Raw genomic sequence first — 15,229 nt, 5'->3', positions numbered from 1 at the left:
CAGGAAGTCGGACATTTTGATTTGAACTTTTTTTTGAACGAACTCCTCCTAGGGATTTCATCTGATCCACTTCAGATTTGGTACAGATCATCCTGAGAACATGCTGATCAAAAGTTATTAAAAGCATTCCTCTATGTCAAGGGGTGTGGCCGCTAGGGCATGACAAATTTTGGCGATTTTCAGTTTTCTCGCCATCAAATTTCGAACGGCTCTCACGCCCACATACTTGATCTCAGCAGCTTCAAACTTGCTGGACATGATGATGGCTCCGCCCCGAACGCTCCGATATGTTAATATGCGATCTTACTCATAGCGCCCCCTGGTGGTAACAGGAAGTGGCCAGCTTTTATTTTGACATGTACTGATGCCACAAACTTGACCGCATCAACTTCATTCCACTTCTAATGCATGCAGAACAAGTTGTTGAAGCTATCTAATGAACGCTGTGAACCTACGTCTTATGGTGTCCATGTTGCGGCATGGCAACTATCGATCCCTCGCCAAACCCTCTCCATGGGGGTTTTTTTGGAGTAGGAAGATGAAAATTAGTACATATGTGTATGTTGCCCAGACACACAAAAAAGTCTCTGCCACCAATGGTCTACTCCAAACAGGAAGTCGCCCATTTTGATTTAAACTTTTCATTTTGGTGGCGATTTTGTGATTTCCACAACTTTGTATTTTAACGAACTCCTCCTACAGATTTTGTCTAATCAACAGATTTGGGACAGGTCATCCTGACACCATGCTGATGAAAAGTTATTAAAAGCTTTTCTCTTTGTCAAGGGGCGCGGCCGCTATGGCGCCTCCCTCGCCACCAAATACGTTTGGCTTCTTGATGGCTTCAGCAACCTCCTATCCTTATGAAAATTGATATACAGTTCAAGAATGACAAGCGTCGTCCATGGGGGAGACAAAATGCATTTATAGCACCCCCTTGAAATTTTCAAAAAACCCTCCCCACAGGGTTTTTTTTTGTAGTAGGAAGATGAAACGTCACACCACGTCAGGGTTAATTTACTCTGAGCTTTCACATAACAGCTTCAGTGATGTGTGCTGCTGGCCTCCCGCTGTAGCGCGGGAGAGTGAGGGCCCGATCACAGCTGCTTGCAGCTTTAATTATTCATGTTTCTTTCCCCAGATGCCTACACAAAAAGAATGTGCTACAAAATTAAGATTGGGGTGGCCAGCAAGACCTGCCAGCACTGTGGTGGCAAGCAACCATATAAAGATAAGGTGCAGAGACAGAAAGAAAAGATTACCCAGGACTGGAAAGAGCGGCAAAAGAAGGACTGCAGCATCAACAAAGTTCATGATGCAACAAATCTATTGGTAAGATTTTTTTCTTTCAGATTGTTGTCATAGAATACTAAGTAAAAGAATCTCTGATCTTTACATGCACATTGCCATATTGCTGTTACTTCACTGACCTTTTCAGCATTCTAACATTTATCCTTGTTTGTGTCACACGTGTAAGGTAGTCGTTTTATTGTGTGTATTTTAAACTCCCAGTGTTTTTAACTTGTAATATGTTTGCTTTTTAGTGTGTATTTTTAATTGTGTGTTTTTATTGCATGTCTTGTACACTGGGAGTGTGTGCTTTTATTCTGAAAACCTTATCCTAGTTGTGACAACCCTAAACCCAATCACCGCACCTGAGAGACTGCCAGGATTTTAAGAAGGCGAGCGGAGAAAGCTGCAAGAGAGACGAGACGCACGGAGCAGGCGAAGGAGCAGGAAGCGGCAGGAAGCGGCAAGTCTAACTAGGAAGAACACCCAACGCAGGACCCACACCAGAGCACCCAGTGGACGGAGGAGCTAGGTGGCTAGTTGACGGCAGGTTCCATGAAGAGGTGGGCAGAGTGAAACTCTGAGTAGAGGTCTGGAATGATAAAGTGCGACTCACGATAGCTGTTTGTGTAAAAGTGCAGTGACTGCCGTCTTGCCTCCGATAGCTCGAGACCGTGCCAGAAGAGGACGACGGTGCAGAGCGGCGGAGCCAGGAGAGCAGGGACCGAATGAAGGACGTGTGGCTCTCTTTTCTTCGGTGACCAAGCTATCCCCGCCAGTGTACTGGACGTATGTGGTCGCCTTCCCCCTACAGATAAGCCCCTGAAGTGTTTTATTGGACTTTTATCGCCCCTTAGTTTTAGCTTCCCTCATTTTAGCCTTTCAGTGCCCCTTTTACTAGCTCCCAGGTCTTATCGTTTTTTATGGACTTTCACCTGTGGTTTTAACCTGATTTTATTCTGGGAATAAATATCAGTGTACATCTGTTAATGCATCCGTGGTTTCTTGGTTTTAAACAACTGCTCTCTCGCCTGATTTTAAATTTCACATACACCTTTTTAATCATTTTAACTTTTTAACACTCCTGCGTTACATTTGTCCTTCATTGTGCATGAAATCCTGAGTTCTCAATGTACTTAATACGTCATAACCTACATTACTTTTCTGTAATACCACATTTGAATTCAGTGAAGGAAGAGCATTAACTGTTTGCTAAAAACGTGATTTGAAATATTAATATGACAGTAATTCTTCCCTAAATGAACATAGCTTAAAAAGATTTGCACACCCTGTATTAATAGAATATTAATTTTTAACCAAATTATTATTTTTTTCAGTTATGCATTCCTCAGTGTGCACACAAAAAAGTGCTTTCAACTTTGACTTTGGTTTTAGGCAACCCAGCCCTCTGTTTTTGTTATATTTTTTACTTTCAACTGAATCAACATAAAAAGTACCGAGCACAAGCCCCTTTTCCACAGCTTGTTCAAAGCGGGACTATTGCGCCGTTATTCTGTATAAACCAGGGGTAGGCAACCTGTGGCTCCGGAGCCACATGTGGCTCTTTAGCCCCTGTCCAGTGGCTCCTTGAGCCTTTGAGAAAAGAAGTCTATAGAAATTCATTCTATGAATCCAAATGTTGCTGAACCTTGATAGCAGTGGCTGGTTAGCTATGGATGCCAAATCCAAAAAAGTAAATTGAATAAAATAGAAAATGTAGTAGTGCGTGGACAGATTTGTTTGCTCTCACTGCCAGCTCTGCAAAATTTAAGTACCAGATAATTATTAATAGTGCCCTGCACAGTGGCCACCTTGTGGTAAAACATATTAACAAATGCTTATTTAGACCATAAGTATACGCTAATTCAGCTATTTACCTTGATTATGAGGCTCAAACATGTTTTGCGGCTCCACACAGATTTTTTCAAATTATTTTTGGTCAAAAATGGTTCTTTTAATGGCAAAGATTGCAGACCCCTGGTATAAACAGTACAATCGCTAAATGGGGTGGTGGGGGAGGGTCAATGTTGTTCCTCCTCTGTGCCGGCACCAGAACCAACAGAACCAGTATGCTGTGGGTGTCACTTCTGTGTAAAAGGTGGAGCTGGCATGCTGCCTCCCCCCAAGAAGAGATGTTCCGCTTATCTAGGAACACATGAAAAGATTTACGTTATAAATTCACGAGGTTATTATAAAGATCAGCTCTACCTGTCATTAGAAAAGAGCAGAGGAGCAGAATCACTTGTTAAGCGGTGCGGAGAAATGCACCTGTGAGTAGTCAGGCTGCTGCTCACACCCTGCCTCCTGTCTCTCTGAGCCCAGCATCACCTGTTTGATTCCACCACCATCTAAAATCACATATTGAGGTGGCATTCTGCCGATCTGACCTAGTTCAGTGTAAATAAATAAAGGTGGTGTAAAGAGGTGGCTGAGTAAAAAGGACTCCTTTTTCCCAAAAAATATGTACTGATAACAGTGAGAGAGAGCAGAGAGGGGACAGATTAAACTAGTGTCTTAATAACACTGAATGATATGAGATGAATCCTTATCAAATCATTTTCAGACAAAGAAAATCAGAAATAGTCTTTGTATGCAAAGTAACACACCACACAGATTTGACCACAGTTGACTATGCAAACATAACAAAAAATCAAAACAGTAAAGACTTGGGAAAGAATTAAAAAAATACTGTAGTATCCACAATAACCGGAAAGCAATCTAGTTGACCATAAATATAGATCAGAAAAAGAACATTTTCATTTTAGAAATGTAATTGTGAGGTTGTTCCATGTCCACATCTGACAGTTTCTGATTCTGATATAGTTTGTAGTAGTAGCAGTGCTTTCACATGTATGGATACACAGAAGCATCTTTCTCTTGTCCCTCACTGAATTTGAATAGCATTTAAGTGTGTTTCGCTTTTTGCTTAAGACATTATTGACATTGCTACTCAGAAATTGTTAGTTCACTCTGACTCTCAATGTATGGCTTTCTACCAAAGCATAACACACACATTTTCTGCATTAGTCTGACTTGATATGTTTCTAATTTTCAGTCTTATGATTTTGTGTCAACTTTGTTCCAGCTCCACAAATGGGAACTTTTAGAGCGACATCCAGTCCTCCTCCTTGCAAGGAGAACCATGGCTTTGTGGCGGAGTGCCTCTGTCCATGGCAAATGAACACAGAGGACGCTAAGGATGCCCTTGTCACAATAAGATGGATATATGAAAATCTCCTTAATGGTAATGTACACAAATGTTCATGTCATATTTACACCCAATCCATGGTGAATCCAGGATGAATTTAAAAAGAAAAATATGTTTATAGCAAAGCAAAGTTAATCTTTAGTCTTTAACTGTGTCCCCACAGATTGATTGAATATTTTTATCTCATAGTGGTAAAATGTCTCTTTCAATGATAGCGACATGTTTTTGCACAGTGAACAGTTTTGTCCTCTAATCACATGGCACGTACAGGTAATCTCATCTGTCCTCAGATAAGATCCCAAGACAAAGGACATGAATTTAGGTTGTGGTGCATGAACATTTTTATGATAAAAACCCAAGAGCAACATCACTCAAGACACAACGTCTCTATCACTCTGAATCATTCTCAAGAGATTTCCCCCTCATTGATTAATGACCTCATTTGGGTCAGTTTCCGCTCCAGAGAAAAGAGCTAAAACACCCAAATCAACAAATTTAATTCTTCAGTTGGCATAACAAGATAATAATAGTAAAAGTAAAAGGGTTATCATTTTATCTTTATCTTTATTTCTTTCACTTCATCAAGGCATGATGCTCTAGATGAGCGCAGACGTGCTGCCCAGCCGGGGACAGCCCTCCATTCCAAAACACCGCCGTTCCAAACCACCCCCACTCCGAAACCCCCCCACTCCGAATTCAAATAAACACAAGAAGTTTGTGCTCTAGAGAAAGGATCAGCACTCAGTGAATAACCTCCTAAGCCCTATGATAAACTATTATGGCAAGGCTTAACTATACAGACCAGTGAGCAGTGATAACTAACATGTCTTTGGGGTCATCAGGTGGAAACCTCCTTTCACCAGTGTTTCGTCTAGTTGGTCCCACGACACCTCCAGGAGGCTAGACAGTGATCTCTGGTGTCCCAGAGACACTCCCCTAATGCCAGGTCTCACTGCTCCCTGCACCAACCCAATAACCTCCTTTACCTTACTTACACATGGCTTTCTCAGCCCAAACAGCACTGCCACCTTCAACCAAACCCAGGCTCCGTACATGCAAGCTCCAGGTAGAAGCATTGCTGATACTACCTTTCCTAGCACATTCACCAAACTGATTTTATCGAGTTTCCTGCATCAAACACTGCCGCCCACTCTCTGACCACACTTGCACAATTCTGAAATTCGTTCTACTACAAAAGCTTGAAATGAACGTTCAACTCAGTGTTTTTTATTGAAAATATGTCACTGTCTTCATTTATTATGTATAAATTCGCTAGCAGCAAACACATTTAAAAGGAGACACTTGTCCTGACTCCTAATTAGAAGACTAACTTTACACATAGGCTAGGTTAAAACAACATCATACCTGTGCCTACTCACTGTCATGATCTCTCTAGCTTCAAGACCCGCATCTGACAGCTTCTGTATGGCAGTCGCCTTGAGGCTGTGATTGGTGTATCTTCGGCAGCATCTGTGCAAGTGAGTTTATTCCCAGCGGAGCTTTAGTGTACCAGATATTGTCTGTGTGAGCTGTTGTCATCCTGGGCTTCAGATAAAGGGCATTTGCATCTGGTGGAAGTTTGTTTAAATACTTTTCCAGGGATGCAATGCAACTGCTGACCTAACTGACACTAACCGTCAGTTTTGATTTGATTGTTGATTACAATCAGCTGTGAGGCGGAGTGATACATACACAGTGAAATAACCGTGATGTTGTACTCCAATATCATCACTGTTACACATCACAACTAAGAGAAACATGATGCTACATTTTTTCATGTATCATTAAGTCCAAGAAGAAAGCAACCAGCACCAACAAATCAGTAACATTTTGATTGATGAAGAATAACAAAATTGTATATTAGAATAATGCCATTTTCATGTGTCATTTAATGTAAACAAACTAATTTCCCATATACAGTGTATGTCTCTGCTCACTATCATTCCACTTTGCCTGAATTGTCATTTAAGAATCTGTATTCACTTTGACAGGTGAAATATTCAACTCATTGACTTTCCAATATCAGATTGGAAGCACAACTCTGAGCAGGATTGTTATGGAGACCTGTGCAGCCCTAACTTCTGTGCTACGCGAGGATTTCCTGAAGGTAACACAGTCAGAAACACTTACGGCCCTAACTGTACATCATATGATGTGTGATGATTTCTTTAAGCACAGTACACAAGAATTATGCTTTCACTATTGAATATTTTTAATCACACCTTTTTTAACTTTACTGAAGGGTGTGATGGTATGGTGTGAAATGTCAACTAACCATGCTATCAGTGACATCCTACTCAATATTATATGATTGTCTGAATTTGTTTTGTTTTTGTGCATATATAAGTCATTGTTAACATTTCTTTATCTCACTTTTGGTTCACAGACACCAAGAACTGAGCCAGAGTGGAAAGCCATTGCCAAAGACTTCCATGACAAGTGGCAGTTTCCACACTGTCTGGGTGCAGTGGACGAGAAACACACAATTTTCATTCAACCTCCTGCCAACAGTGGAAGCATGTATTACAACTACAAGTCCCGGTTTTCCATCATACTCATGGCTGTAGTTGATGCAAATTATAAGTTTGTTTATGCAAGTGCGGGAACCCAGGGCAGAGTGTCAGACGCTGGCGTGTTTGCACAAACAGACTTGAGAGCCGCAATGGACAAAGGCCTACTTCATGTCCCCCCTGATGACACACTGCCCAACACTGATATCTTGATGCCCTACATGTTCATTGGAGATGAGGCCTATCCACTCAGAGCAGATCTCATGAAGCCTTACGCTGCGCTGCGCTTCCGCAGGCAGTGTGGCCCTGGCGTTACCCCTTCTGAAACCTCAACAGGAGTCTGAGGCTCTTCAATTGCCGTCTGTCTCGGGCTCGACGAGTAGTGGAAAATGCCTTTGGAATATTAGCCAATCGCTTCAGAGTTTTCAGAACAACTATTTCCCTGGATCCAGACAAGGTCATGAACATCATCTTTGCATTTCTGTGCCTGCACAACTTCTTATGTGACAGAAGATCTGATGCCTACTTGCCACCTGCCTATGTGGATTCAGAAGATGCCAACCATCAGCTGATTGAAGGCGCATGGAGGAGAGAGGGCATACTACAGCCTGCACCAGTGGGGAGAGCAAGAAATCCCTCTGTTGAAGCGAAGAGGCAACAAGACAGACTATGCCAATACTTTGTGTCACCTGCAGGAAGTGTTTCATGGCAGGAGGGCATGGTATAGGCTTAAAATCAGGGATGCAGGAAGTAGGGGTGCTGAGGGGGCTGTAGCACCCCCTACTGGCTGTAGCTGCAAGGCAAAACTGTTTACTAAACAAATCAATAAAAAAACATTTATTTTTTGAGTGTAGCATTTTAGCGTAAGCTGGCTGAGAAACATGGTTATGTGTTAAACGGTTGAAATCCACCCTTTGTTATTTTTTATATTTCATTTCATTTCAAAGCATCCATTGTATTTTCTGTGTATCTGATGCATAAACGCAGGCAGGTTAGATGTGTCTCTCAATTTCCTGCCTCACTGGTTAAAGGATGTATGAATTTATTATTTCATTTAGTAAATGTATTTCTTGTTTCTGTCACAGATCTGTAGTGTGACATGCTTTGAATAAGAGTGAGCAATGATCATGTCAACTCATTTGGCAATGGCTTGAATGTAGCGAACACTGTTTGACATTAATTTAATATGTAATAGTTATTGCACTATAACTTTTAAGAGTGAGAGTGGTTAGATTTTAGCCAGTGTACCTTGCTGTGTAATGGTCATACCTTCCCTGAGTTGACTGGGACCCCATAAATGGTACTCCCCCTGGTTGGAACTGACTGAGGGTTGCGTGTTCCTGGGCCTGCTCTGCCTCTAGGGCATCATACAGTATGTTCATAATATTTCTCCTAACTCTTAACTGAAGCACTCGATCTTTAATGCTTCTTAGCTCATTTGCAACTTGTTGACCAAATACCTCCTCACTGTCATTAGTTGTAGAAGAGTATTATGAACCTGTGTTAACAAAGTTAACGTTGCTAACTCAATATTGTTAGCATCAGAGGACTTTCCCTTTGCTTTGCTAAAGCGTGGTCTTTTGGGTGTCTCATCATGACGTGATGCTAATTCAGTCAAAGATGTTTCCCCCTCTACAGTGGCAGAGACTGAACTTCTAGAGGACTGAGCAGAGGTTGATGGAGGGGAGAGCATCTGGGACATTTCATTGTTGTCAGTTGACATGTATGGCATTATATTTGTGTCATAAGTCGCGCGAGCAGATAACACATCTGCACGCGCGCAGATCTCTCTCTTGTGTAAATTATTTCGTGTCACACATTCAGCAACAGAGTGAAGCAGAGGCAGGTGCAAGCGAGTAAAAAACAACAGCGACACAAACAACAACACTGTGCAGCTGCTTTGCGCGCGCTGGCTCGCTCCTGCTCTCGTTCTCTCTCTCCCCTGTGCTCGCTCGCGGTGGAGTTCTGCTCGCTCGAAGCAAGGACTTTTGACGCTTTGGGGGCGGAGACCAAGGCTGACCCCGGCCCTCTTATGATTGGTCATTTTCCAGCCCCCCACGTTGGTGCCTTTTCGGTTTTCTGCTGATGACAGCTTCTGTCACAGACAGGAAGCTCAGTGGGTTTTTTTGGTTTGTTTAGCTAACTAGCCTGGTAAGAAGCTACATGGAGGAAGCACCGCCTGTGTGAGTGACGTTTATGGTCCTGGTAAATAGTAGCAGAGTGAGACCTCTGACTTTGTTTCTGGGCCGGTGCTGAAGTCGATGAACCATACTTCCGGTTGTCATTCAACGAGACAGTTGAACGAAGACTTGCCGTAGCGATCGTGCTAGCTGAGTTCTGTGGAGAGAGACTGCGACTGTAAACGCGGCCGTGAGGAGACAAAGTTGCTGTTTGGAGTACTGCGGTGGGCAAGTGCGGGAATATCGACTGACGGCCTGTATAGGTCCGGACTGGTGTTCCTGCTCTGCTTGTTGCGGTCTCTGGCAGTGGCTGTGTACGTTATCTGAGACGGTCAGAAGTGCGCACGTGAATATTAACCTTTATTTTTCCTTCTCTGCTTCTGTTCTGTATACTCTCTTTGGGGCCTGGTAGTCTCTTTGATACAAGGCTTCGGCCATGAGGGGTAACGGGGGAGGGGTGCAGGACTGGGAGAGAGGTGAGGACAGATCTAGATCTGTGGGGAAGCGTGATCGCTCGGACACCTCTCTGGAAAAAGAAGATAGGAGACTGAAAATGGTAAAGCCTGTGGAAGAATTTAAAATTTTCTTCAAAATGAAGGATCAGGTTGCTGGAGGCTTTAGAGCTGAAGATTGCTGAGTCTCTTAGGTGTGTTGGAGAGGATATAGATGCATGAATCCTCCCCAGTGGGGTGCTTCTAGTGATATGTAGCACCAGAGATCAACTTGGAAGAGCAAGAAAAATTGGGAAAATTGGAGGAAAGAAAGTGGAAATCTCAGTTTCGGAAAAGAAAAACGTGTCTAAAGGTGTCATCTATGGTGTTTGTGCTGATGTGACAGAGAGAGAGATATTAGAAAACATTAAAGGAGGAGAAGTAAAGGAAGTGAAGCGGTTTAAAGCCAAAGAAGGGGGGAACCCAAACTCTCCAGTTTTGATAACCTTTGAGGGGAATTTTCTCCCAGCAAGGGTGTACATTGGCTGTCTGTCATACCAGGTGAAGCAGTTTCAAAGGTCTCCACTTCGGTGTTTTAAATGCCAAAGGTTTGGGCATATGGCTATGTCATGCAGAAGAGATAGGCGTTGCGCCAAGTGTGGAGGTGACCATGATGTAGTGAACTGTGGAGTGTCAACTCCTAAATGATGTAACTGTGAAAGAAGTCATTTGGCTTCATTTAAGGAGTGTGGCCACTTTATAAAAGCAAAGCAAGTTCAGGAGGTCAGGGATGAGCACAAGACCTCTTATGCGGAAGCTCTGAAGAAAGTGGAAAGGGCTGGTGATGCAAGCACCCTAGGAAAAATGAGAACAGGTGGGCCTTTGATGTCTCAATCGCCACCATCCATCATAGCAAGGGATGAAATTGTGATAAAAAAATAATCCTTGATGGCTTTCATTGTTGATGTGCTGTATGGGGCTCGAGAAAAGAAGTCCAGATCTGATATAATTAAATGTGTGTCTGAAGCAGCAGTCAGGTTTCTGGGTCTGAAAGTCTTTGCTCCCCAATCTCTATATGACTACATGAGGTCAAGCCAAGAAAAGACAAGCTACATTGACAGGGAGGATGATGAGGACGGAGAAGATATGGATGAGGGTGACTTCATTGAAGATTATGATGATGTTTAAATATTTATGATGTTCTGCATCCTCCAATGGAATGCACGAAGTTTAATTGCCAATGGCCAGGAGCTCAAAAAGCTAGTTCGAGACTGTGAAATAAAACCTGATCTAATTTGTATCCAGGAGACATGGTTAAAGCCTTGTCTAGATTTTATTATTCCTGGATATGTATGCCTGCGTAAGGACAGGAATGACAGGCCAGGAGGAGGATGTACTACTTTTGTTAAGTCCAATATGCAATATAGAATTTGTGAATGTGATACGTCTTTTGAAAATTTAATTGTTGAGGTATGGAGCCCCCAGGGGAAAATATGCATTGTTAATTTTTATAATCCTTGTAAACCCCTCATTCTATCTGAGCTTGAGAACATAATGAGTAAGGCTAGCAGGTCGCAAGTCATCTGGGTAGGAGATTTCAATGCCCACAACCCTCTGTGGGGAAGTAAGGATAGAGATACAAATGGGGAAATAATAGAGGAATTGTTAGATAACTCTAATTTAGTTATAATAAATGATGGACAACCGACCCGCTTTGAAATTAAAACTTCAAAAATGTCATGTTTAGACCTGACTCTGGCTTCACCGGCTCTTGCAAGGGTAGGGGAGTGGAGTGTCTTGAGTAAAGACCCAATGGGAAGTGATCACTTCCCAGTTTTATCCAAATTTGGATAAAACTCATAAAGAAATCAGAGGACAGAGCCAAACGATTTGATTTTTCTAGAGCAAAGTCGGATAAGTTTGAAGAGGGGATAGCTGCAGGCTTAGAGAGTGTTTGCAGTGATGGGTCAATTGATGATTTTAACGATTCTTTAATAGCAATGATCTTGACTGCTGCTTCAGAAGCAATCCCCTTTAGAAAGATCCCTAAAGAGCGAGCCATAGTTCCATGGTGGAATAGCGAATGTAGCAAAGCTATAAGCATGAGGAAACTTGGGTTTAAAAAATTACGTAAGAACCCTTCCCAGGAAAATGTCATAAAATACAAGCGTTATTGTGCGTTGGTGAGGAAAACTAGAACGCAAAAAGGAAATGCTGGAGAACCTTTTGTGGGACGCTAGGACCAGACACTCCAGCCAAACAATTATGGTCTAGAATTCACAAAATGTCAGGAAAAGTTGTTAAAACAACAATTCCAGTTCTAAAGGACAGGCACACTGAGGCCATTTTTAGTAAAGATAAGGCAGACGTGTGCTAAAACTTTCCAAGATGTGCATAATTCAAAAAGCCTAGGGCATGAAGGGTTGAGAGAAAGAGAAGAGCTCCTGAAAGCAGATGAATGGAAATTGAATTATGTAGGTGAAAGGAATAGGTCATATAATGCGTTTTTCTCGTTAAAAGAGCTTAAACATGCAATAAAAACTGGGTTAAATACTACTCCAGGTCAGGATGGAATAAGCTATGAACTGCTTAAACACTTAGAAGAGGGAGCACTTGAAGAAATGTTGGCATTCTATAATTATGTTTGGGAGGCTGGAATGTTACCAACGAAATGGAAACATGCATTGGTTGTTCCTATTTTGAAGCCCAGAAAAGATCCATCTTCTCCATCATCCTATCAACCCATAGCATTAACATCAGTCATGTGGAAAGTAATGGAAAGAATGGTTACAAATAGGTTGATGCACTTTCTTGAATCTAATAATTTTTTTGTTAATTATCAAAATGGCTTTAGAGTTGGCAGAAACACAATGGATTCTGTTGCTGTCCTTGATAAGGACATAAAGAAAGCTATTATAAATAAAGAAGCTGTAATCTGTGTTTTTCTAGATATAGAGAAAGCATATGACTCCATGTGGAGGGAGGGTGCGCTGATGAAGCTGCATGACGCTGGTGTTCATGGCAGAATGTTTTATTGGATTAAGGATTTCCTTAATCATAGAACTATTCAAGTGAGAATAGAAGGTATTGAATCTGAAATTGCTGAGGTTGAAAATGGCACACCGCAAGGTTCAGTTATTAGCCCAGTTCTCTTTAATGTTATGATAAATGATATCTTTGAAAATGTCCAACAAGGCTTTGGTAAATCATTGTTTGCAGATGATGGTGCCCTCTGGAGGAGAGGGAAAAACATGCATCACATGTTCTGTCAAACACAACAGGCCTTAGATCAGGTTGTTAAGTGGGCAGACAAGTGGGGATTTAGAATCTCTGCACCCAAAAGTAAATTTATGGTTTTTGGCCTAAAAAAGGTTCCTCCTTTAAACCTTACAATGTATGGGAGCTCTTTAGAAAGAGTTAGCAATTTTAAATTTTTGGGTGTGTGGTTGGATGAGAGGCTAACATGGAGAACCCACACATGGTAAAAATATTTTTAAATGTGAGAAAATAATCAACATTCTTCGAAGCTTAGCTGGATGTGACCGGGGGGCTGAAAGAGAGACGTTGCTAATGATATACAGAGCAATGATAAGGTCTACTTTAGACTATGGATGTGTTGTATTTGGCTCAGCCTCTAAATCTGTGCTTGAGAAGTTGGATCGGCTTCAGGCCAAAGCTCTAAGAATATGTTGTGGAGCTTTCAGAACAACTCCAATACCAGCTCTGCTTGTTGAAATGGGGGAGGCTCCTCTAAGAAATAGTGTTTGGGCTCCATTATTGGTATAAATTGTGTACTATTAAATGTGTCCCATTTGCTAAATGTCTTTTGGAAAACTGTTGGGAATTTGTTGGTAATGAAAAGAGGTCAAACTTCCTTAGTCATATTAAAAAGCTCGCCTCGACCTTTGGGCTTGAAGAAGACAGGATGTGCATGTCTCTCTGTTCCTCTGTCCCTCTCTGGTATATACCTGAACCTGAAGTTAATGTATCCTCTCTTGAAAACATAAAGACATATAATGAGGTTAATGAGTATGTTAATAGTCTCCAAAAAGACTATGTTCAAATTTTTACAGATGGATCTGTGGACCCAATATCTGGAAAGGCTGGTTTTGGAATGTTTGTGTCAAACTTTAATATTCAACAGACCATCCGAATATCTAACAAGTTGTCTATCTTTTCTGCTGAGCTCCTAGGGATCTTGTGGGCCATGTGGTGGATGGAGGTTGTTAGACCCCTAAAAAGCATAGTTTGTTCAGATTCTAAAGCTGCCTTGTTGGCCGTGAAGAATGGAGCATCAAGGGCTCAACCTGACCTGCTACAGGAGATCTTGTGCTGTCACTATGGACTTGGTAAAATTGGATGTAACGTGGAATTTATGTGGGTACCAGGCCAGTCAGGTATAGAAGGAAATGAAAGAGCCGACCAACTGGCAAAAAAATCCCTTGGAAAAGATACTGTTGATCTGAATGTGTTTCTTGGGAAGCCTGAGTGCTTTCAAGTTGGCAAAGAAAAATTAGAGGAACAATGGCAAAAAGAATGGAGAGAAGACCAACGTGGCAGACATTACTTTTCCCTGCAGCCATCTGCTAAAAGAAGGAGGCTACAGATTAAAACTAGAAAGAAAGGATGATGTGGTCTTAACTCGTTTAAAACTGGGGCACTGGGTCAAAACAATAGGCAAGAACCTAAATGGTCTCTGCCAGTGTGGGAAGTTGGAGACACTGCAGCATGTAATGTTTGAGTGCAGTAAATATTGGGATGAAAGACAGCACATGTTTAGGGAGTTATCTAAGTTGGGCTTTTCTTCCTTTTCTTTCAAATCTATATTCTCTTCTGATGCGGACTTCCATCTAATTGGGAAAGCAATAATTCTTTTTCTCCGGTCAGCTGGACTGTATCAGAAAATCTAAACTGAATATAGCGGCGAGCGGCAATCTGCGGGTTCTAAACTGTTCCGCCCCAAACCAGCCACCGTGACAGATTATGAATCATAGTAAAATACCTTTGTCCTTCCATATTATGGAATTATGGAGAAGACATTACATGGAGCTTTTTAACTGTGTTAAAAGTGATGTTTTTACTGTTGGCGATGTATCTCATGATAATGTGGTCATAAGGCCTGATGATATAAGTTACGCAATTGGGAAATTGGCTTTAAACAAATCCTGTGGCCTTCATCTGATCTCTGCAGAGCATTTGAAATTTTCATGAATGAAATTTTCATTTTCAAGAATGAATGAATGAGTGAATGAATGAACTAGAAAATTTCACATGAAATTTTGAGTGTGCCTGATGCTCGCTGCCAACTAGTATCCCCATACCAATATGCTAATTATTAATAGCAGTAAATGTATCACTGTGTGTCTGTGTGTGTGTGCATGCCTGAATGTGTGTATGTTCACGTGCTGTCGCGTTTGTGTATGTGTGAGTCTGTTTGTCTGTCTGTGTGTATGTCCACTTACAGATAGAAAAACAGCTTAACTTAACAGCTAAAAAAGACTGCAGTCTAAAATGTCCAAGATGGACACAGAAAGACAGAGACAGACAGACCCAGACAGGCAGACTGACACATATGTAATTACCTCTGTATGATGAGGCTTTAACTGCAAA

General features: G+C 41.7%; 1 protein-coding gene across 3 annotated transcripts in view; it reads left to right on the top strand.

Annotated features, from left to right (window-relative positions):
• LOC125892004 (zinc finger protein PLAGL2-like) overlaps positions 1-15,001 on the top strand; it is a 93,665-nt gene extending 78,664 nt beyond the window's left edge. For all 3 annotated transcript variants that reach the window (XR_007449673.1, XM_049581702.1, XM_049581703.1), the window contains 6 exons: positions 1,142-1,332; positions 1,626-2,079; positions 4,376-4,534; positions 5,895-5,976; positions 6,490-6,605; positions 6,885-15,001. Coding sequence is in view for 2 of the 3 variants with exons in the window: in XM_049581702.1 (XP_049437659.1) it covers positions 1,142-1,175 (34 nt within the window). In the remaining variant the exon portion in view is untranslated. The remainder of the gene's footprint in view (positions 1-1,141; positions 1,333-1,625; positions 2,080-4,375; positions 4,535-5,894; positions 5,977-6,489; positions 6,606-6,884) is intronic.
• Positions 15,002-15,229: the final 228 nt, after the last annotated feature.

This window comes from Epinephelus fuscoguttatus, linkage group LG7, assembly GCF_011397635.1.
Source record: "Epinephelus fuscoguttatus linkage group LG7, E.fuscoguttatus.final_Chr_v1".
Classification (NCBI taxonomy): Eukaryota; Metazoa; Chordata; class Actinopteri; order Perciformes; family Serranidae; genus Epinephelus; species Epinephelus fuscoguttatus.
Note: the sequence above shows the minus strand (reverse complement) of the source record. Positions and strands in the feature narration are given on the sequence as shown.